We start from the raw sequence: 24,107 nt of genomic DNA, 5'->3' as shown, positions 1-24,107 counted from the left end.
TGGCAAGAGTTTAGGCTCCAGCATCAAACTCAGAATGGCAAGATACAGATTTCAAAGCCATTTATACTACTGTGTAGACCAGGAACTGGCCATCAGTATGGCTGCTGTCCTGCTGCACACCTCAGACCACAAAGAGAATTTACTGTTTAGTGAAATGAGATGGATAAATAGAACGTAATAGAAGTAATAGAAGTAGAAGGAGCATCAACCACAGAAAACAAGCTCAGCAATTTAGATGCAACTGAAAGCAATAATAGTAAAGCAAGATGACACATGACTGCAAATCTCTCTAATTCCTATCTGAATATTAAGTATTTCACCACTACATTAATCAGCAGCTGGAAAAATATGCAACATCCAACAGAAGATGAACTCAGCCACAAAAAATTATTCAGTATTCACTTCCATAAAGTTCGGGAACTGCAAGAAAGAGTGATCAGCAGATATTCTGACTTTTAGTCTCCAGTATGGGTCAACCATCAAAAACACTGGATCATAAACCTCCCATAATACCGCTGAATTGTGCCTTTAATTCAATCTTCCTACATGCCAATATCTCTGAAACCCCACACCCCCTGTATATAATGTAGGCGGAGATAACCCTGAAGGCAATAACCCATCAGGGGTCTTTTGTCAGACTTTGGAAAGCTCGCTCAGCGGTAGAGAGAAATTATACAACAAGCCTGAGGAGTGCTGACTCCTCATGACAAGTCACCTGAACATGATGCGTAAAAGCAGTGGAATACCCCTTTAATTCTCAGCAAACACAGCACAGTAGATAGCATCAGCATAAGATCAGAAACTAGTAGTCAGCAAACACCATGCTACTTAACGGTCTACCTGAATTGCTGGAAGAGCAGTAAAACAACCACCCCGTAGCTTATTGAGACATATTGCCCAGGACACAACCTCAGACTAGTCAGAACATGAAATGCATGTTATCACAAACAGTAAATGCTTTGTCAATAAAGAGTCAGTCTGCAGAAATGGGTGTTATGACTTCTATTGCAACAATGACAGAGTTATTTGCATCACCAGAAAAGTGTTTGACATTTGAAAGTAAATAAAGTTAACTTAGCTTGTTTAATTAAAAATCAGACCCGTTTTATAATGTAACGCAGCGCCAGTACGACTTTGAGCAATCATGACATGGTCTGTACGGGGAATTAATCACTTTACCTTTGCGGAGGACAAGGATAAGCTTTCCTTTCTCTAGCTCCAGGGTGAGGCTGTGCTCGCTTTGTCCCTCTGCATGAAGCAGCGTCCCAAAGTTCCTCAGGGTTTTAAATTTCAGAGAGATGCTTTCCCTGGTCACCTGCCTCGGCCTGGGTCTCAGCCTGTACAGGAGGCTGCTGTGGCCATCGAAGCTCACTACGTCAGAGTCTGACAAAGACAAGAAAACCACATGTTACTTAAACTTTAAATGCAAAGTCAAAACAGTTCTTAAACATCCTGTTTGTAGACTTTTCAATTAAATGACTTTTCAAAATTGCTGTTAGTTTGGTTTATGGCACAAAAGACAGAAAAGATTTATTGTAATAAAGAAGAAGAGTTTACTTTTGGTGCAAACAAAGTTAAACTACTGAGAGAAGATACCAAAGACTGACTGAAAAAAAAAATTCACATTAAATAATTTTAGGAAGATGATAACAAATGTTCGTACACACAGATTTGTGCAGGGACTGTGGGAAATGTCTTGATGACTGATGAAAGAGAAACGATAAGAACACAACTTAAAATCAAATATCTGTCAAGTATTAGTTTTGAACAATACACACAATTCACAGTTTCCCCCAGTGCTGAACACATTGATTTATAGATACAACCTTTGGATAGAACTTTAAATCAACACAGAGACATTAAGAGAGGTAAAAGGCAAATGTGGATAGTGCAGAAGCTCTGAAAAGACTGTCATTCAACAGCTAACGTGTAACAATGTAGACCTGTCTTTCTATTAAACTTAAATTAAATTTACCAGCACTAGAAAACATTAACTCTGTACATTATTTGGTGCTGGGACTACCCTCATGGATCATGGATCTTATTTTCATAAAGACATAATTCAATAATATCAGTTTCCATAAACATCCTTTTGATTATCTAAAAAAGTTTCTGAGATTTTAACTTTCATTTAAAAATGTGGACTCTAATGTACTGTATGTCTTAGTTTTTGAATTGCATTATCTTTATTTGTCTGCATCATCATCTAGTTTGTTATTCTGGTAATAAAAAATGACCAAACATCTGTGTAGTCTGCAGTTTGAAGTTTGGATTCTTTATCTAATTTCCATCCAGAGCCAAGAACCAAATTGGGTTTCTTAGCAGAAAGTAAAGTGAGTGAGTGACTGGACACTAAATGCAGACAGTCTATAGAGAAGCTGGTCTTTAAGCTGGTGTCTGAATATGAGAAGCAAATTACAGACTATGGAGCATCTTTCAGGATCCACTACCATCGCCCATCTTGGTGGCGAGTGAGTTGCTGTGCTCACACTAAAAATCTGCCACCTACAGTGTCGCTATTGAAGCATCAAATTAGAAATGTCAGCTGTGATGCATCAATTATTTCATTCAGTGTGTTTGGACCTTTAGTGCTGACAGTGACGCAGGAAACAGCACAAACCCCAAATTTTAATTATTCAAAAGTCAAAGTCCAGAAGTTTTTTGTGGGTTTTTTTTCTCTCTTTTCCATCACCTTTTGGCTGAAACGAGGAAGTGTTGCCAACATCCTCAGAGGCAAATTTATTCATTTCCCTGAGCTGAAAGCAACCGTTAAATCAAACTGAATCTACAGGCAAACACACACTTTTGTGCCAAGCACTCTGTCAGAGATAATTGATTCTTGCACAAAGGTTATAAAAACAATGTATTTTCATAATAATATTTTCATGTATTGAACTGTTGTTGTTTACAAATGTCATAACTTCTGTTATTCCTCTTTTAAATGTGAGATATTTCCATACTAATTGAATTTAATTGTTTTACCTGTGGCGTGTATAGTGCCTCAAGTTTAAAAGTAAAAACAAGCAAAAAAAAAAAAAAAACTGTTGCAGAAAAACTTCTCACACTTGGTTGAGGTGAAAAAGCTTCAATGTTGCTGAATAGAGGATGCAAAAAAATGGAAATGATGGAGACATATTTTGTGAATAAATAATAACATTACAATATGTTACACCCCTCGCTCAACCAGAAGGCCAGAGAAGATAAAGAATTGAAAGGAGGAGCTGTAATGTAACCCAGTAATGCTGCACATCACCCTCCTCTTGTTTGTGTCAGCCATGAGAGCTGATAAAAATGCCAAACGATATGGGTGGATGAGAGAAGACAAATTGATTCATTAAACTAAAGTAACGTGAATGCCATCTTAAATTATGGAAATGCCATGATGTATCATCAGTGGTGCGTGACTAATTATGAAATCCTGGAAGCATCTAAACTGTTTAACATAAACATTAAACAGTGGAAATTGGCATTGTCGTGGGATATACGACAAAACAAGAATTATTACTGACAAGGAAATAGACATAGGCTAATTTAATCTGCACCAAATAAAACTTGAATTTGTTCTTATAATTACGGGAAATTCAAGACGTCTTTAGATATTGAATTTGAAACATAAAATATAAGACAGGGTCAACCATAATGGCCACTGAAAAACAAAACAAAACAAAAAAGAACAGTGGGCTAATTGCATCTCTGCTAAAATGCTTATTGCTAAAACAAAAAAAAATCTGTATTTTTGTACTTCCACCGTCATGTTTTCAGTTTATGCCTGTAAGTGGGAGATTTAAAAAAAAAAAAAAGAAAGACAGAACTGACTGTAAGGACATCCATAGGTCTCCAGTCTGAGTCCGATGCGACCATTGGGATTCCAGTCCAGGGGGAGGAGGCGGACATAGCGAGCAATCACTGGATGCTGGAGCTTGTGCTGAACCACACTGTCTGCATTACTGTTGCCTGGAAAGGCCTGGGAAAACACATCAGCAGCAGAGAGTTACCTCATTTTCTGGCTTCCCATCCATGCATCTGTCCATCATTAGCTTGTGAAATAGCACTGCAAAGATAACGGTGAAATTTCTCCCTCTGGATCTTTATTGTAGTCAAGCTTACGACTAAATGCGTGAACGTGTTCTTTCATCTGTTCATTGAAGTTGAACTGCAATCCCCAAGGCTTCTGTGGGAAGTGATGCGTTTGGTTTTCCTCTTAATGAAGGGAATATTGTGGAGATAGGGCCATGCTCCTAGTGAATGGTTTCTCAATCAGGTAGAAAATTAGATTTGTGAAGCATTAGCTGTAGCTTAATACGTAGTAAACCTTTTGGTAAACACTTGGTCCGTGGAGAACAACATTTATTAACCTCACACTCTTTCTGGTTGGACTTGATCTTAAGCCCTTTGATCAACTTTCTATATAAACCATATACATTTTCTCTACTTTTAGTCTCTATTGGTTTCAGGTAGCTCTGCTTCTTTTCGCAGTGACATAGAAGTAAAATAGTGTTACATAAATAAATAAAATTTTGTTTGATTATGCTTTTAATTGAGATGCAAATAAACTCAATCTACAATTAAAGACCAGAATTTCAGCACCGTTAGGAAGGACAGGGGCTGAAGTATGGCTTAGTGACTGATGTCCTTCTTCGGAGGGAGGACGTTTACTTAGCTACTAGCTCCAGCCTGCTGTGCTGTAGCCGACCCTGACCTCTGACCTCTTATTATTAGGTTCGATTTATAAGTTAGATTTCCTTGGGGCTGTTGTTGCATAGAGAGTTTATGCACATGTGAATATTTGCATCCCTTTGTGATACTGTGACCCTTCTTCTGAATCATCTGAACCATAGGCTACAATTCTGTGTTGCACATGTTCTGACAGCTTTGAACAGCTGAGCCTGTCCTAACCTCCACTAATGACTGCATCCTGCTGAGGAGAACACTGCCTCATATATTTTTGGCTCTGGCTTTTGAAATACGACCTGAGTTGAGGTATTAAATCCTTGTAGGTTCGAGAGAGAGTCTTAGAATAAAGCAGAATGTCAGACATGATATGACAGAACTCTTTCTTACAGTGCACCAAAGAAACAAGAAATACCAGGTTTGTCTGACCTAATTATCTAAGAAACTTTCTGAAGGCCTGGACACACCAGGATTTAAAAAAAAGCTAAACTTTCAGTTCACTCGAATGGATTCACCACAATTAGATCAGCTTGAGGAGGCAAATGTTCCACATAGGTTCAACTTTTGTGAACTTTGACACAAGCCTTGGCGCCGCTGACCGAGAGCAAACTGTCTTGAGTTCTGATCTCTGAAGGAACGGAGAAGCAAAGAGTCCAAAATAGAGAAACTACTGTGGCTTAATAGCTCTGTTGCACCGATCACTTTTGTTAACCTACTCTGTCAAAAGTATGAACTGCTCCACAAAGGACAGTAATGACACAGGAATCAATGGTACAAATAAGTCTTATACTAAAGAGAAAATTGGGATGCTGTGTTGCCTCCGCTTAAAGCAAAATTAAAGTTTAGAAATATCATATTATTCATTATTAGGAGTGTATGAGTCAAAAATAGTCAACTACTCTGCTTTATTTCACTGTGTGGAGGTGGTTTCATCAGGTTTGACTGACAGTGCTGGCAACTTCAGCAAACTGTCATCACATTCTGATTGAAATGCTGCAAAACTGTGGATGGTGCACAGAAATATGTGGCATCTTCTACATCACTTGTATGAGAAAAAATAGGGATCAGTAAAGGTAAATAAAGCCAATATCTATAACCTCAAACTTCACACTGACACTTTCTACAGCCAGTTCGTAGCTGTTCTCACAGAGCCCATATTTGCATTTCAGGATGACGCTCATTAACAATCTGCGACTTCGCCTGTCCTACTGGGAAATCTGTTATGTACTTCCAATCCCTTTACCTCCATTGACACATAACGATGCTATATCCCATGGTTAGAAGAGTATATACTTCCAACAACATCTGCACTTTCACATCCTTTGTAGCAGACATAAAGAGGAAGAAAAAAAGAGGAGAAAAGATGAGACAGGAGGAGAAAATTAGCGAACGAGAGAGTATTACTCAGCCTCACTAACTCTGGCCCCTAAGCTTACAGGAAAGAGGGGTCCTCGAGGAGTTGCGACCGACGAAGCAGCCTCACCAGTCAACTCTGTTACCCGAAAGCCATACTAAACTAGGCTGACTAATATGAGGAGCTTCAGAGGGACTTTTGAGGCATGCAGCGGATTTATCCCGATTTATGCTGAGTGTGAAATCAACAAGCTTTTAAGCTGTGAAAAGCCCCTTTCTGTTCTTTCTCTGAAGAAGTCTTAGCCTGACATTACTTTTACCCTCACTGTGAGAGTCTTACATCTCACCAACTTTAAACTGAAGCTGTTTGTCACAGCGTCGCTGTAATAGGGAGAATTTTCCGTCTATGTCACGAGATGTGAGGTAATGCTTGACTACCTCTATCTACTATCTAAGTGTAATTTGGTTAACACAATGGATGAGAGAGCCCCCACTGGAATAAAATAACATGTAAGCAGAATTGTATGAGTAAAACTGATGCTAATTCCTTTGGATTTGGTGAATCTGAATAAATCAGAGACATACCTACTTTGGTCGGGCCTTCAGCACAGTGGCAGAGCTTTACTGAAAGACAATTTTTCAGTTAATTCTGCTTCTCCAGTGCAGTGCTGTACCCAAAATGTCATACGCACTGTTATGGCTCACTGGGACACAGAGACATCAGTAAGCTAATGTTATTCAATTGAAATGCCTTTCCTAACTCGACAAGTGAAAATATCTGTTGTGACAATAGGCCTATTGTCTCTGCTGATAGTGTCTGATACAGCAGCAGCAAAATCACCGACCAACTGATGTTTATTACACCAACGACACAGGTGTCAGTATGATTTTATACAGTGCACTCACCCCTATGTTGTCCTCCTGTCGATACTGTTTCCAGTTGTGTCCTGTGTCACTGAACATCAGCAGGTAGGCCGTCAGCCAATCGGAGCTGCCATAGCGACCTTGCGTGGCAACAGCAGTGATTTGTGTTCGCCCACCCAGGTCGACCTCCAGCCACTGATACCTGTCTGAACTCAGAGGAGACCAACCTCCAGCGCCTGTGTAGGGAGAGAGAAACACTTCTGAATGATCCAAAGAATGAAGTGAAGACTTTTATTCCTAAACATAGAAATCATATTTGGGTGGTTCAAAAAACTCACAGAATAATGACAGAATAAACACTGATAATAAGATTAATTGTTACATTAATTTACACTTTTCTCAAGAAAGTTAAGAGTGCTGGAAAATCAAAGGGGAATAAAAATTAATTAAAACATATGATCTGCTGAATCCTTTAAAATACTATCAATGCATTAACAAGAACAAAAAAGTTTTCAGACATATGCAAATCCATCCAGAGTTTTCAGCTGTTTCTTAAAAGAAGACAAATCTTACTATCTAACGTCTTTCATCAGACACAAACTTTTCCATAGTTTAAAAGCCCTGAGCACAAAGGCTTTATCAACGTCTCTCTTTGATGTTTAATTTGGAACAGTCAAAAGAGTTTAATCTGTAGCTTAAGGACTGCTCTGCACATAATATAAGCTGCAGCTGAGGCATTTATGGTGGACACCGCCAGCCTTATACAATATTAAAACTGGCCAGCTCATAGAAGACCTTCATATAATCTGACTACCAGAGCACAGGACCATAAAATGAAGATGTGTTAAATAATTAAAACACCAAAAGGTGTGTGTGTGTGTGTGTATTTGTGTGCATGTCAAAGTGCTGAGTCATACCAAAGTGACATTTTGCTGCTAGAACACCATCCTATACGTATTCATTACCAGTTCTACTTTTGTGAGAATTTTCATGGTGTAATACATTCTCTAAACCCTAGACCTAAACCTTTCATAGTGGCGATTGCAGCATTTATGGCTTTTATTTCACCTTCCTTTCCTGTGAAATTACTTTATTCCTTTAAATCCTTTAATTTCCCACAAGTTAGGTTCCTAACCTTAATGGTGCCGTACGGAGTTTTGAACGCTAGTAGCAGAATGTTTTTATAAGTGGGTCCCTGTTGTGTTTGTGCCATGCATGTGCAATAGCACGTGGGCAGCATGACTCATGTCCTGCCCTCGGTTTCACACTGTTTTGCTGATCGACACTTGATGACGCCAACAAACTTCACAATGCACCACTAAAAGTAGGAAGAGAGGACTCTGAACGGGTCAACATGGATGTGAACAATGGAGGATATTTTTTTTTTTTAAATTGCAAATATTTTATGAAGAAGGAAATGTACCCAACATGTTTGTTACACCTCGAGGACACAAGGAAGTTACGGTTTACACTGAATGTAAAGGTAACTTTTAATTGTTTACAAGAAAGCTCCTCAGGGCGTCTTTAACAGTCCCTCATCTGCCCTGCAGAATCTTCTGAGCAGCTTATCCCACTGACAAATGATTGGTTCTTTTCTTAACCGTTGCTATTTCAATGTTTCACCCCCAACATCTTACCCAAGCACCATTTCTGGATCCATTATCCCCATGAACACCGATGGCCCTCACCTCCACCGCCACTTGGTGATTGGCATTAGAGCTGCCATTATTTTGCTCTTTCTATGAGGTTTCAGATGGAGCAGAGTCTGGGACAGGGGGAAACAATAACGTAACTCACAATACACCCAATAAGTCATAACGGGCCATAACCCACACACAGTTCAGATGTGTTTTTAATTTTAGCCGCCTGCCCACTTTTGGGTGACTTTGAAGACATATCTAACTAATAATTACAACCTGTAATCAGTCTCATCCTTTTGAGACTGAGGTATCTGGTTTGGTGACAGCAATAGATTAGAAGAAGAAATATATTGATGTCTGTAACACAGCTCCTTTTAGAAAGAACTTTTTGGATCTGGGCTCTCTGCCAGCTCAGCCACTTGGTATCAGCAGAGTTAGAAGTTGCGCGAGAGCCTTCGGGATAAAATAAAGAAAAATGACTTGGTGCTTGCATAAGCCTTTGTATCTTCTTCTTAGGAGCAAGATGTTTCAACATTTTCACCAATAAGCATAGTACAGGAATCAGACCCCTATTTCATGTGGAAAAATGTAAACATTTCACACAGCAAAGGACTTCTGGAGCCAGCATCTCGTAGTCATTAGATGGTGTTACTTCCCCTCCCAAGGCAGATATTAGATTACGCAACTTTGATGACTTACTACAGCAGAGTCAGAGTCAGAAACTCAAAGTTGTACCCAAGTCTCTGTCTGCCCAGAATGAAATGTGATGAAATGCCTTCTGCATTTTTTGAACATAGAATAGCTGGTAATTTAGATGGCTTGAATATCAACTGTTACAGGAAACGCAGAACTACAATAAGCTATAAGCATCTAACCATAGACCTAGCTGGTCAAGCTTGACATCATCACATTGTAATCGTTAAAAGGTAAGAAAAACATATAAATGAAGCTGACATTTCTTGATAAAACACATTTAAAGCTTCATTTGATATGAGAAAGATTTTCATTAAGTACTTAGAGAATACCATTTTCTATAGGGATTTAATTAATCTACAGTATTGTTAAGAGGCAGTAAAAACAACATGCACAATAATGAGCCTGACAGTATTTGTGAATACTTAATTACTTCTTTGACTTTGCAGTCCATGGCTTGTGTACAGAGACTGATGCAAATGACAAAACATAAACAAATTAAGAAAACATCAATATGACAAGTCATCCACAGCAAATAAAGAAACGTACCACAAGTAGCACAGACAACAATGGAAGTGTTTCCTGGGGACATAAGAGTGATGAACCCGGCTGGTCCGAGCCAGGTTCATCTATGTTACTTGCAGTGCGTTTGTCTATTTGTTTGTGTTGTGAGTTCTTGCTGTACACATGTTGATGAACAAAGATGCTTACATAATTTGCCTGTATCTTCTTCAGTTCCAGTGCAGTGAGCTCTCTCAGCCACTGTACTTGTGACTACCTAATAAGCATTTATAGGGTAGAGCACTTTTCATTTATACAAGGAAGCATCCGCATTGTTTTTCAGTGGCCTCCATGTTTTGTCTCATTCAATTGCAACCTACCATCTGCACAGAATTACTAGGTTAAATCTTTTTCACATTTTGTGGGAGGTTTATTAAATAACCACCAGCAGTGCTGGAGCAGAGGCAGCAATTTTGATCAAAGGGATTTCAATTTTTTAAAGGCACTATAATCACAGTTTATATGTGATTACAGCATTTGTTAAATTAGTATGATTGCAATAGGGTTTGTGGAAAAATGTGGCAATGCTGGTGAAGTCTGTGTCGATGCTTTCACTTAGATCCATATCAGTCAGACATTTTAAAATCCTACACATATGGGCTTTAATGTATGATTCAAATAAGCAACATGAATTATGCTGTAAAAATCACATCAATTGTTTAAAAACAGCTTTGACAAAGGAAAAACATGCATCTTGTATTTTGTAAGGTTTTAATGAGTAATCAATGATTGATCAAGGATGTTCCCAACAACCAGTTAAGGAATTTGGGTAAACTTGCATTCCTATCAATTCTCTCACAGGTTAATGTGCAGGCTAATAGTGCAACAAGACTGCAGAGTGCTGGGAGGAAGCAGAAATCGCTCTGTGTTTCCCTTAAACAGAGCTGTGTATTGTGCTGTGCAAGTCTCTGCTCATTTTGCTTGTAAATTAACTCTGAATGAAGCGGTTCCTCAGAGAATGACTGTAGAGGATGAGGAGCATTAGCGGCAGCTGGAGGAGGCGTAAATGAGCAGCGGTTTGATTTCTACAAAGAACAGCTGGGATTCAGGAATCAAAGCACTTTTTTATTTTTTACATCAATTAAGCATTTTGTTATATTGTGGATTCCTTCTGAAGTTAGGGTTGTTGCTTTCAAAACTGAATTAGATTTATTAATCAGTCAAATTCAGTTCTAAAACAGAGAATTAATAAGGCATTGTAACCTGTGAGGCGGTTTTGTTAGTAAGAAATCATTGATGAGGCTCACGTTTAGCTCAAGACATAATGAGCTAAAGCCTCACCAATATGAAACAGGAGATACTGAGATTTGTTTCATGGAACACCCTCAGCTCTAACGTTTCATCTGAAAGGAGGTTGTTGCACTGGCTCTATATTTTCGCTTGTGCATGTTTAACTTTGCATGTAAAGCAGCTGCTTGTTTGTGTGCATAGAGGCACGTATGCATGAATCCATACCATGAAATAGCTTTCTAACTATCAAGTGAAATATAAAATGATGCTGAAAAGGTATGTTTTACGTGTGTTTCCATCCTTTCTTTGTTTGTGTGCCAGGTAAAACATATACAAAATCAGAAGCACATCTTCAGTTTCCATCTTGTTTCATCACTTCCTCTCTTTGCTTCTCAGTTTTTCAGCTGTACCAAAAAAACCCAAAAGAAAAAGTATGTTTTGCCATTCAGATGCATCTGATCTTTCTTTAGAAGCATCTGATACTCCTTTATGCAGATCAAACTCAGATCGGTAAACAGACAGAGCAGGTTGACTGAAGCGGGGGAACACAGCGGGTGTGTTTGCTCACAGCTTTTGCCATCAAACACACCAAGGAAACAGCATCCTGCTGGCTGCGCTTCCTGCAGTCTCCCAGGTGGTGAAAATCATTCAGATCCTCTGTCGTGTTGAAGACAAAGACATCACTGCGCTTCTATCGGATTCGTGGCTCTAGTATTAGTGGAAAACAGCCAACTCTTCATGCCAGAGTACACCAAAAAAAAGGGCATCATTTCTCACACCTCTGTGTATCAGCACATAAGTTTTATGGGGGTTTTTTTTAACTACTTGTCAGCTTACTTAGTTTTTGTGACAAACGTCAACGTTTTGCTAAGTGTGTGGTGCACTTATCTAATATATTCACCTAAAAACAGCACAAAAAGGAGGCAATAGGCAGTGTACTCTCCTCTGTCTGTACAACTGGTGAAAACACTGGAGATAAAAGAAAAGAAAGAGCGAGAAGAAAGAAAGACAAGGATGCGGCAATAATTTATTGATGTTAAACTGCTAAATTTTATATGTGAATACTGGGGAGTATTGCTGAGGCAGACATGGAACAGTTGAAAGACCACTGTGGCTTAGCTGACATGTAGGAAATTGTAGTTGTCCGTTTCTAAAGAACAGTAACATCCAGTCCCTTGATGGTCAAGCTAATTCTTACTTTACCTTAAACTGGAACAATATACTGGAACAATATACTCTCTTTAAACATAGTATGAGGAACAACCTGGTTGAAGGACAGTTATCACTGAAATGTGTATGGGAAATTTATGAGCACAACTCACTACTGCACTGGTGAAGTATCTGCAGTGGGAAGCCATGGCTGTGTAAAAGTGTCCATAAATATGGAGAGAGTTCAGCTGGAAAAGGTCATCTTTAAATAGGCAACTGAAAAATATCTGCCTGAGATGTTTTCATTTGGGTAGAATGAAACAACCCAGATATACGTACATTTGGATTATCACCTGCAAAAGGCCAAACTGTTAGCAAACAAGTGCCTTCTAACACACCCAGCCTGTTCACTGGAAACAGCAGCCTACAGTGTTTCATCTGGAGCTGATGAGAGCAGTGAGACTCAATCATGTGTGAACTGCAAAAAACTAAAAGCTGCAGAGTTTTTCTGTTAACCATTTGATTAAGTGTTTATATGGAAAGCATTGTCTGCCTTGTGCATGTTAATGTCTTTAAAGCAGCAAGAAGTGCAACACAACACTGTAATGGAAAGTTTCTCTATATTTTCTGTTAATATAAATAAGCTATTGCCGAAGCGATTGATGTATAACATTTTTTTCCTTGCATTTTGATGAGTAAAACCACAAACATGGTGTGTAATGTGGCCCAGTATTACAAGGATTTGCCATTGTCAGCTAAGACAGATGTTATCCAACAAACTAATTAACCTTTCCTGGTGGAATAGTTTGGGGGGAGTCCCCAGCTGTATATATATATATATGAATATGTCGGTTTGTGTTGTACATTACCCCACCACCCAGATTTACAGTCCAAACACACATTACAGCTCACAGGCATGACAATGGTTTGTGGTAGCTACTGTTACTCACCTTCTCTCCGGTTCAGTTTAGCAAAGCCTGGCCCGTGGCTGCTCGACAGCTGTGAGGAGCTCCTGAAGGAGGATGGCAGCAGATTCGACACCAGTGGACTGTGACACACCTCTGTTAATCACAGAACAAGGGGAACAGGTTATTTAAAATCGTGATGTAACTTGCAGAAGACAAAACGCTGCTGAAAACTGTGCTCCTTCCCTGAACAATCAGTTGCCTCACAATGAGAATGCTATCCTCAATTTCAGGGCTGAAAATGTGCCTTGTGTAAACAGCTGTTTTGACTATAATGAGAAACTGCTGGAGAATTAATGCATTGTGTCCTAGCTGCCTGAGGAGACACATAAAATAGACAAACTGGCCACTGGTGGAGTGGATCAGTGACAGAAGAGGCTTTTCATACTACATACACAATGGTGGTTAAAGCCATTATAACATTAATGCAGCATATACAATAATACATATTTGACCTGCTTTTGAGTGATTTACAGACACAACTGAATATATGTAAACATAAGCTGTACTCCATCTGACAGTACATGTTTAACTTTGTGTTGGTGAACAATACAAATGCAAACTCGTACATGTAGTCTGCACAAAAAAATATGCATTCATGTTTGATTTAATTTATTAAATTAGTTGAATTCCTCTTGTAATACACTACAATGCAAACTTAAACAACCCGGTGGAGTTGTCAGCTAAATCCTCTCTTTGATAAAAGATGTTTAGCTGAGAGCTGATACATCTCTTGGTGAGATTATATTAATGAAGGATCTTATGCTGTCTTTATTTTGTTTAGTTGAGATTTAATCAGACTTGGCCTCACTGCTTTGATATTGGATTTCTGCCCACTGAGGGAACTTACACAGAGAGTTTGACTTTGGTCTCTCTTTCATGGTACTTTGATTTTATCTGGCTTTTGTCCATTGATGTGTTCTGTTTTCACAATGCTCTACGTAATCAGTTAGTGTTACAATAACAGTCATGAACTATTATTACAGATTAAAATGTTCTTCATCGAGTCTCTGAAAACCTAAAATACTAGCAATGTATACATGATAAAAAAGTGCAATTTTTTACGTTTATTCATTGTTTTATCCAGAAATATTTGCTGGTTTTTGAAAGCAAAATAAATTGATTGGCCAGTAGCCAAATATAACTAAACGTGTTGTAATGACAAACTAGATTAGCATATAAAGCGTATGAAACTGCAATAAACAAAATTGGGAACAGCTTGAGTACACTGCTGTGATTCTGAGTCTGTAGAGTTAATATGCTAATTCTCTGCTCTGAAAGCTCGAAGTCAACATCTGAGCACTTCATCTCGAAATAAAAACACATACTGATGGCAGTTGCTAGAGGGGAACAACTGTGCACAAGAGAATATTTGATTTTAAAAAAGTTGATGTGTGAAAGGTTTTTCCAAGCTGCCTGTGTGTGTGGTTGATTTAAATTGATCAATTAACGACCTCTGTGCCAGTGACAATTGTTGTTTTGCAATAAATCTATGGGTTTCCTCATTAGTTCTCACTCATGGGTAAGGTGCCCTTAAGCAAGGCACCTCACCCCCAACTGCTCCCTAGGCGCTTCACCGCGGCTGCCCACTGCTCCTGTGTATGTGTGCGTTCACTACTCACACAGAGGTCATATTTCCTTTGTGTGTATAACATAACAACTAATTAAATGAGCTGTGGTGGTAGAGACTGAAGGCAAGAACCTAATGAACTAAACATAAACACATGAGGGGCTGTGCATTCATCACCTCTCAATATAACATGACAAACACAACACGACAAATTGTCATAGTGAGTTATCATCCAGCATATGTGTTAAATTAAAAGCTTGCATGAGACCTTGAAAACATAAGAACATACAGTACAATTAAAACATATATAACATTAATAATACTGTGTGATTATACTATGATAAATACTGCAAAATAACTTTTGTCCATATTGCGATACAAGCAATGTTTCATAGCAGGGGAACCCAGAGAGCACATTTGTCTACTTACTGAAATATGAACATACTTATTTATTTATCTATTTCTCATTTTTTATTGCATACTTGGATCCCTTGTATTTTTTGTCTGTGTCTTTGATTGTATTTCATTGTTTTTAAATGAGTTGGTTTGACATTTTAATCTATCTATCTATCATTTTATGATACAACATGTGCAGCAACAAACCCCTGGTCTGTACAACTCAACGGTTCAATTACAAACCATTATAATGCACTTTACAAACGGTACATACAATTTATAAGGCTCTAAACTGTCATAAACCTGCTGCGTGAAAACAGGTTGAAATAGAAATTAATAAAGTTATAAAATATTAAACAACTGACTTAAATTTTAAGTTAATACTTCTGTTACTAGACATAACGGTTAAGCTAACTTAGCCAAATCTTTCGTTTCATCCACTCCATCACTTACTGAATTTAACACGACGTTTTGCAGTGTATTTTGCGAGCATGTGGATGTTCCGTGATACAGAGTTGAGCTAGCAGTAGCCGGTCAGTGTAACAAAGTTGAGCTTCACAAAAGCTGAGAAACTGTAGAAATTAAGTGAAAACAATGAATAATGCCGAGCGTTTATCACATGAGAGGGAAACGGTTTACCTGAGGAAGCCACGAGACCACCGGAAGTAGTTGCACTTGCCTCGGTAACGGTAAGCTAGCTTCTTAGCCCTTAGCTAGTTTTGTTGTGTGTTAGCAACGAAGTTACCGCCATGTAAAGCTCGTTTTAGCATTTTACTGTGGTTTGGGGTTACCAGGTGCCCAAAGGGAAACGTAGCTGATGCTTAAAAAGTAAGTTTCATCCTAATATTCATCATGTTACTGAAAGAGTAAAATGTGGAGTTCTACATAACTTCCTCTTCATGCTGCTAGAGATGATTGATTTGCAAAGCTGAATATTGGCTGAGCTGGAGCAGTTTAATTCTAATTACATGTGTGATATTTGTATTGTGTCAATACATTCTAAGCATATTTTCTTAGAACAAAATAAGTTTGGAAGTTGAACTAGAGAGTAAATATGTTAAGTATTTGCATTCAGTCCTCACTCACTTTTATTTCGTACAACATAAGAGAAACATAAGATGAGATATGAAGGAAATAAGAACAGAGACTATAAGCCTGTTTGTAAATGCAGGTTGGGTGAAGAAGATCCAACAATCCCAGTAGATGATGAGCTTCCCAAGCTTGGAACCCAGGAGCCCAGATTTACATTGCCACTGAAACAGCCGGATGAACTATCTGCCTTGTGGTAGGATCGTGCCAGTCTCTTGGCTTGGTACCAACTTGAACACACATCATAGCTAAACAGGGCACTCTGACTCATCAAACGCTGACGAATCAGTCCTCTATCTGATCTGAACAGTTGACTTTGACCAATTTTGGACCAACTTGAAAGTTACTTGAACTGTGGGAAATCCCATACAAGGGCAATTTTCTTAGGTTGAGTTAATTGTTATTGCACTTGAAACTTTGCTCCTTCTGAATCTAGAGGTGTCCTCACCCAGGACTGGGTTACACCGTTTTACTCTTGTCAGCTCTGCTGATCAGATGAAATTTATCTGCTTGCTAATGTTGACACTGTAGATTATGTTATTTGGCTTTGGCTTAGCTAGCTGTTAGACCAGTGTTTCTCAACCTGTGTGCCATGAAGTAAGATCAATTGTACCATGGAATTTTATAATGCATCAGCCAGTATTTTTGTAAAATGAAAATTGACGTCTACCCTAAAACCATGAAATATTAGGGCTGCTGGCTCTGTTAGCCCAGTTTATTTTGTATCACCAGAGCTGTACACATTTTCTTTCTCTCTCTCTCTCGCCCAACTTCACACGCCTCCTCTCACAGCTGTATGTGCTTATTAACAACACATTTTGTCAACTCTAGACATCCTTTTAACACCACAGGGCTACCCCATTAAATATTACTAGAACCGGCTCTGTGTGAAGGTCCACTAGGGTCGGAGAGACGTAACTTTTGTCATCAGAGGGAGTATTCAAGGCTCTGTGCAGACACCTGTGTACCCTCCAATCTGTTGTGACTGCACAGCCACAAGGGCACCATTGACAGTCCAAGTGGACTCCAAAAGGAGTAGAAAGTAGTATAATAACAACTATGTGTCCATGGTGTTTGCAACTTTCCATGTACACGTCTGCAAGAGAATATGTTTTAGGCTTAACACACAAAACCACTTGACTAGCCAACAGCTGGCTGACCCCTTTTTTCTCTTTCAGTGGTTAGGTTTGCTCAATAATTAACACAAGGAACATAAGAGTAGTGAGCATAATTTCAGAATCACTGTGTCCATCAGAAATTGCTTTTGATGCGGAGATAAATTCACAATCGTTAAGAGTAGTCTTTTGAAATGCTTCAATAATAAGCTGTTGTTAAGCCACTGAGATACGCAAAGTGATCAACTATCTTGCAAAGCGCAGGAAATTACATAAGTACACTCTTAGCTGTACATAATCATGTTTGGAAACACAACACTTACTCAGTAGATAGTTAACTGCTCTTGGTTTGCATTGTTGGCTCCATTTAGCTTTTTCTCCCAGATATTTTTAAGCACTCAACATATTCGCATTCACAGTCTGCCAGTTTTAACACTCAACATGCTGAAGAAGCATTTCAGAGGCACGCATGAGGACTGAGTGTTGTGGTTGCTAATGGAGTGTTAGGCCAACAGCCCTTGGCCTAAACAGAGATATTGTGAATCATTAGTCTCTCCCACCTTGTCAGCTCTCACATTCAAAGCTCTGCAGGTTTGAGAGCACTATAAAGTGAAAAAAATCCCTCTCGACTCTCAGTATCCTTTACATACATGACATGTGTTTAAACATTATTCATCCAGCAGAGTGAGCTCCATCAGTATGCTCTCGTTCATCATCTTATCCCCCTATCTCTCCATCTATAGCATCCACTTTATGGTGTCGCTGAAATAGCAGCAAAATCAAGCTGATGAGCATCTTCTTCCACTTCAATAAACAACAACAATCAGACAATTTACAGGTTCACAGCTCTTTAAGAGTCCGGGACAGTCATAGTTCAGTGCTGCTCGATGTGCATCTCTTTACAGTGATGTAACCATTAAACCCTGTTTCACCGAGCACAATAATCACACCGCGCCTGTTTGTCCTCTCAATCATGAATCGTCATCCGCAAACAGAGAATTGTGGTGATCTTTTGTCAAACTGGCACCTCAGTCCACATTTTAAACAAGAAGAACCAAGACTGCTCATTGTATATTTGTTCTATAATGTGAAGAAATATGTCTAGATATACAGCAATGTATTATTGGCTTTTCCCTGCTGCTGATGCAGTCATTGAAGTTTAATATATTATAAGGATAAAAGGAGAACGAGAGTCAGGGAGCAGCATCAATAGTGCATGCACTATACATTTACATTACATTTTTGGTATTTGGATGTTATCCAGAGTGACATTTTGAACAAAACCCAGGGGAAGAAAATTTCCGAGTACTGCATGCAGAAGTGATAGCAGCAGTAATAATACAAAGATCTTAGGATCTATAATTAAGATCATGAAAGCTGTCATGGGTGGAAAAACAATACGGTAACTGAAATAATTAAGCTGTGAATGTTGCCTCCCACTCTTCAAGACCTTTGTGATCCCAGGAGAGTACGTGCGTCTGTGCTGCAGTGTGTTATATTGAATTTAATTTCTTCAAACTTTTTTTAAAAGCAGAAGGCTAGCAGACTTGTGACTTGTTTAGTCTGAGATGTCAGTGATTATCATTTAAGTGCTGAAGAGAAAATGGAAAGAGAAATGCTTTCTTTACTACTTCGACTGAGGATTTTTTGAGACATAAGTTGTCTGACATTAATGGGCCTCTGATTTGATCTGGTGTGATTTATCAAGCTGTCTTTCATCAGTCTGGTCTGATTTTTATTTTTTTTCCCGTTCTGAGCTGCCTGCCTTCCTCCCCGCATGTCTCTCTGGCTAGAGAAAGGACTCTGTTTGTCTAACAGCTGCTGAGCTGTGAGGATTAGCACATGGATGCTGAAAAACAATGCTTCCAGCACATCATCAGCTGGTCATGAACGTACCTCACACACTGATATTTTTTATGTCGAAAAACAGCCGTCGACAGCTGTAGCCACAGGCATTATGTTATCTGGTTGTCTGTCAGTCCGTCCCAATCTCATGAACGCGATATCTCTGTAACACCTTGAGGGAATGTCTTTGGCCATAATTTAATAAGAATTCATACGCTAATTATGACACAATTTAACACAAATAGGATAAGATCAAACTTTACTGTGACATCATCATGACCAATATTCAATGATGTAACTCAGGAACAGAAGGGGAGATTGTGAGCATATTTCCTGCAATTTGATTGGTCAGCGGAGGCATACAACCACAAGGAAGTAATTCCACTTGTGACTCAAGGCCTTCTGAAGCTTGCTCAGTCAGAAAATGCCAGTCAGTAGCTCAATATACTGTCAATGTTTGTGTTTACGATACATACATTTTAAAGTTCTTCTCGGGAGAATATTATAATTTTTAGAAATTAATTATACAACTCTGTGTTTTTCTAGAAATCGTAAAACTGAGGGCATGGTCACATGTGAAACTAGGGACAAAATAACATGAACTCAAACAATAATGAACAGTTGATTAAATAACAAAACTGTATAGAACAAATATTGCAATTGATCTAATCCGACATGCAGATATGGAGTGTGTTTGTAAAGTCCCTGATTATAAACAGCTGAACATTCAAGCGCATGTCCCTGATGATGTCCCTCTGGGTGTATGGTACACAGATTAAAAATCCACAGGGCCCCTGCTCCGAGCCGAAACTCTTTGTAGTCTCCTCCCCTGATGGGAGGCCCTGACCTGATCTGTGTGGTGGAGAATTTCAACGCTGTGAACGTGTCCGCACTCCATGCAGGAAATTGTAAGCAACAAGGGAGGCAGCAAGTCCTTCCTGTTGGTGCTGCTCTTGTGTTCAGTGATGCATGTCCTACTCCCAAGTATACTCACTGCCTCACCCACATATAATTTAGGGCAAGGGCATTCAAAAACATTAATAGCACCTTGAGAAGCAGAATCGCTTCTCTAGCTTATACATTCAAGTTTAAGTATCTGGCAGAATGCCTCTCCTCTCCTCACCACAACTACTTCCACTTCTTCTCTTTAGAAGCAGCACTAACATTTAAAGTTGTAACCATTTGCTTTTTATACTCACTGCAACTTCACTTCAGAATCACATTTTCAGTCTGTTTTCTGACATCAACACATATTGCATATCGTGCAGATTATTCTCCCAATTTGATCACCAATTCGGAGGTTCTCTCTTGCAAATCCCTTGTCCTCAGAATTTGCCAGGTTTAACTTTCATCCCATCTACACAGGCAGAAAACTGAAACCCCTAATGGCTGGAGTGATGGAAAGGTTAGAGAATCTGGCTCGTGAAGAGAAAGTCACAGACTTTAATCACCGACCTGGCAAGAAAAATACAGCGGATATTGTGCCCTTGAACAAGGCATTTCAAAACTTTTCCAGAGGACTGATGTTGGGATAAAAGGAACAAAATGACTGAAATCATCAATACATTGGTGGAAGAGAGATTCATTAAAATCATTAAAACACTTCACAGTCCAATTCATTAATTGTTGGAATGTCTTCAAAACAGCTTGTAGCTGCTAGTTAATGATATGAAATAGAATATTATTATATGTCACAGCAGGTGACTCATTCTCCTTTTCTGCACATTATACTTTTTCTCATTTGAGCAAAGTCTGCAGGCTCTTCCATTACGTTAAATCACAGCAGAAAAGTGTCCAGCCCCTCGGTGAGGAAAAAAAGAAAACATATTTCAAAACTGAGATAGTGAGTCCAACAAACATACTGCACCAGTAGAAGAATTTAGTCTCCACAATATTAATGGGACAATAAAAAAACAGTGATGACTGCCTTGACTGTCTTTGCTCATGCTGTTGCCATCCTGAGGCCAGCTGGTCTTTGTATAATCCAGGTTTTGTACAACACCCATCACATGCGCTCATTTAGCTTTCACCGGCACTGCAGTATTCTAAATTATACATAAACATCAAAGACAGACGGTGTGCAAGTGTATGTGTGTGTGTGTGTGTGTGGTGCAGGTCAGTGACACGTGACCACTTCACTGCCAACACCACTGCTGCAGTCACACTTCATTATGTCTTTGTGTTGCAGCCTCCGCCCTGAAGAGATGTTAAGAACCAATCACCTGTTGGAAAGTTCTGCACTGATCACACAGACACATTTTTGAAGTGTCAAACTGACACAGGGGACTGAACCTGGGCTTCGTCTTTGAAGGGCAGACTTCTAAACTTCAACCTGCTGTCTCACATTTACACCCAGAGTTGGTCTTTTTCACAGTCAAGTGTTTTTAAAAATTTAAATCTGCTTCACTGATTCCCAACCTTAAATAAAGAACTGTATAAATGGTACACTCCCTGGGCTTAGATGTTTGGGATGAAATTGTGTTAATCAACACTGGATGTTTCTTTTTCCTTTTTTGGGAATCAGCATGCGAAAAAATACACTAATGACCACCTAGTTTATGATGTTTTTAAATGAAATTTATTAGAAATCATCAACACTACTTGAAGAAACTGCCTAATATCTTAATTACCCTATAGGCTGTTCTGTAAGATTCAAGCTTTAGTTTGTGTTACAGTTTGTTTGAGCTCAGCATAACACTTTTATAAATATGCAAAGCTTTGCTTATGCATATTTCACAACATTTCCTTCCGTGGAGCAACAAGAAATTAACGTGGATGTAATGACGGAGGCAAAGACGTTTGTCTTGAAATAATGATGAAGCATGGGTCAGTCTTTTCATAGGATAAAGTTGCTGAAAAATCATCTTCATCACATTTAACTTGATGTGCATTAGGTTCTACTGAACCACTCGACCCAGAAGATCAGAATGTGGAAGATTTTTCTCACATGCATGATGTGAAGAATTAGTCTTTTCTCAGTGTTGCAGTATTGGAGGGAAATCTTTGCTTCATTATCCCAGTGAGCGCATCGGCTGCCAGTGCTGTGACAGATTTTATGATCATTACAAACAGTCCTCTGATGTTTTCTCATAAGTGCGACAGGTATGCATGATATAGAGACTTAAATTATCCTTCATTGGTACATGTAGTATTTATATTGTGTCAGCTGAGGATTCACCACTATGGACAGATAATAACTGGGCTCTGAAGTGACCCAATATTTGCAATATATCCAATGTGTGGCCTCATGAGTGACCTGTAGATTTGTCACTCTGTTCCCACGGATCCTTGATATCCTTGAAAGTTTGAATTTGAAAATAGACATAAATCGATATTGGCCATTGAATTTACATATCCAGTGCAAAAAAAAGAAAATGCAAGTTGTTTTGGAACAGTAATAACTGTAATCTTTGTCTCAAATTATGCTGTGTTTTGGTCATTGAATTTGAGGGAATTGGGCCTGGAGAGTCCTTGAAAAGTGTGGTCACTGAATTGCTGCCAGCTGCAGAGCTGCAGTTCTGTAAGTGACTCTGATCCTAAGTACCATAAAAATCAGGTGAAGTGGGAAAAAGTTTCAGAAATGCTTTGGCACTGGAGCAACTGCAGGTGTGCGCCCCTCTTCCACCTCATTAACTGAGTTATTAAATTTCTGATCAGATACCTTATCTCTGTTGCATCTTAAAGTTTTGGCATCGACTTAGCTTTGTCCTGCGGTGTTCAATGTCAGCTACGGTCTTTAATACCAGTGACATTTCTTATGCACTCACATTTACCTAGACATTGCATCTGATCTAATTATCCCTTGTGGCAGCTCGGAGTGAGAGAGGTTGCAGCTGGCGATTTACAGTCTAAAGAAATGTGGAGGCAGCTCCAATATGTAGATGTTTTGTTAAATTATGCCCAGACCTCCTCCACAAGCCTCAGAAGTAGACTCTCGCAAAATATAGAATACCACATTAGTTGTCAGCTGAATTCTCAACACACCATCAAGGCTCGGCTATTCTTGAAATGTATGTTAGGAACAATATTCAACTGTCAGCTGCGTCCATTAGAGCTACATTAAGTTAATATATTACACAGTGGCAATGAATAACAAGTCATTCACTGTGCCACAATGAGGTGACGGGAAAATATAAGCAGCATCCAGCACAGAAGGAATATGGTCATTCATCAGAAGTGGAAACAGTTGTAGAGTAAATACAGAACTGATTTCACTGGGGTTTAGGAGAAAATTAGAGAGGTCAGTTGTAAACTGAAGATGAAGGAATGTTCTCCTCTTCCTCATCATCGATTATTTCTTCTTCTTCTTCTGCTTCTTCATTGTCATTATCTTACTCTTGATCTTTTTCCTAATCATTATCATCATCCTAATGTTCATTATCGTTTTCATCATCTTTATCATAATCATTGTCATCATCATCACCATGACCTTCTCTTTCTTCTTCATCACATTTGTCATCAACATCTTCATCTGAGTCTACTCTTTCTTCATAATCATCATCATCATCATCCTCTTCTTCGTCGTCCGCCTCACCTTCTTTATCGTCATTATATTCATCCTGTTCTTCATCTTTTGTCACCAAGTTCATGACGTCATCATCATCAGTGGAAGGGTTGTTGGTCATCATAATCATCTACTCTGTCTTCATCTTCATCATCATCTACATGTTCATAAGGACAACCATCATCATACTCTGTTTCATCTACTTCTACATCATCATCATTAATTTTATCATCTTCTTCTTCTTCTTTCCCTCATGAGCTGGTCCGAGTATCTGCAGGGATTCTCACCAGTGTTGCTTCTCTCCGGTCCAAACCTGGACCCACGATGAGTGACAGAGTCCCCTGACCTTAGCAGAGTTTGACAGATTCTTCACCCGACTACAAGTCATCTAAGGTGATGACAGGACCGTGTGATGAATGAGTGTGTGTGTGTAGTGAGCCAGAGCTCCAGTGGGACTGGCCT

General features: G+C 39.0%; 1 protein-coding gene across 1 annotated transcript in view; it reads right to left on the bottom strand.

Annotated features, from left to right (window-relative positions):
* LOC111669079 (contactin-associated protein-like 4) overlaps positions 1–23,766 on the bottom strand; it is a 57,526-nt gene extending 33,760 nt beyond the window's left edge. The window contains exons 1-5 of the mRNA XM_087179029.1: positions 23,571–23,766; positions 13,112–13,222; positions 6,931–7,124; positions 3,817–3,964; positions 1,180–1,383 (exon numbers count right to left, since the gene is read on the bottom strand). Coding sequence (XP_087035155.1) covers positions 1,180–1,383; positions 3,817–3,964; positions 6,931–7,124; positions 13,112–13,222; positions 23,571–23,766 — 853 coding nt within the window. The remainder of the gene's footprint in view (positions 1–1,179; positions 1,384–3,816; positions 3,965–6,930; positions 7,125–13,111; positions 13,223–23,570) is intronic.
* Positions 23,767–24,107: the final 341 nt, after the last annotated feature.

The sequence above is a fragment of the Seriola lalandi genome, unplaced genomic scaffold (genome assembly GCF_002814215.2).
Source record: "Seriola lalandi dorsalis isolate HSWRI2012SDOR001 ecotype SW California unplaced genomic scaffold, Sedor1 jcf7180002054769, whole genome shotgun sequence".
NCBI lineage: Eukaryota > Metazoa > Chordata > Actinopteri > Carangiformes > Carangidae > Seriola > Seriola lalandi.
The sequence above is the reverse complement of the archived record's forward strand: the minus strand, read 5'-3'. Positions and strand labels throughout refer to the sequence as shown.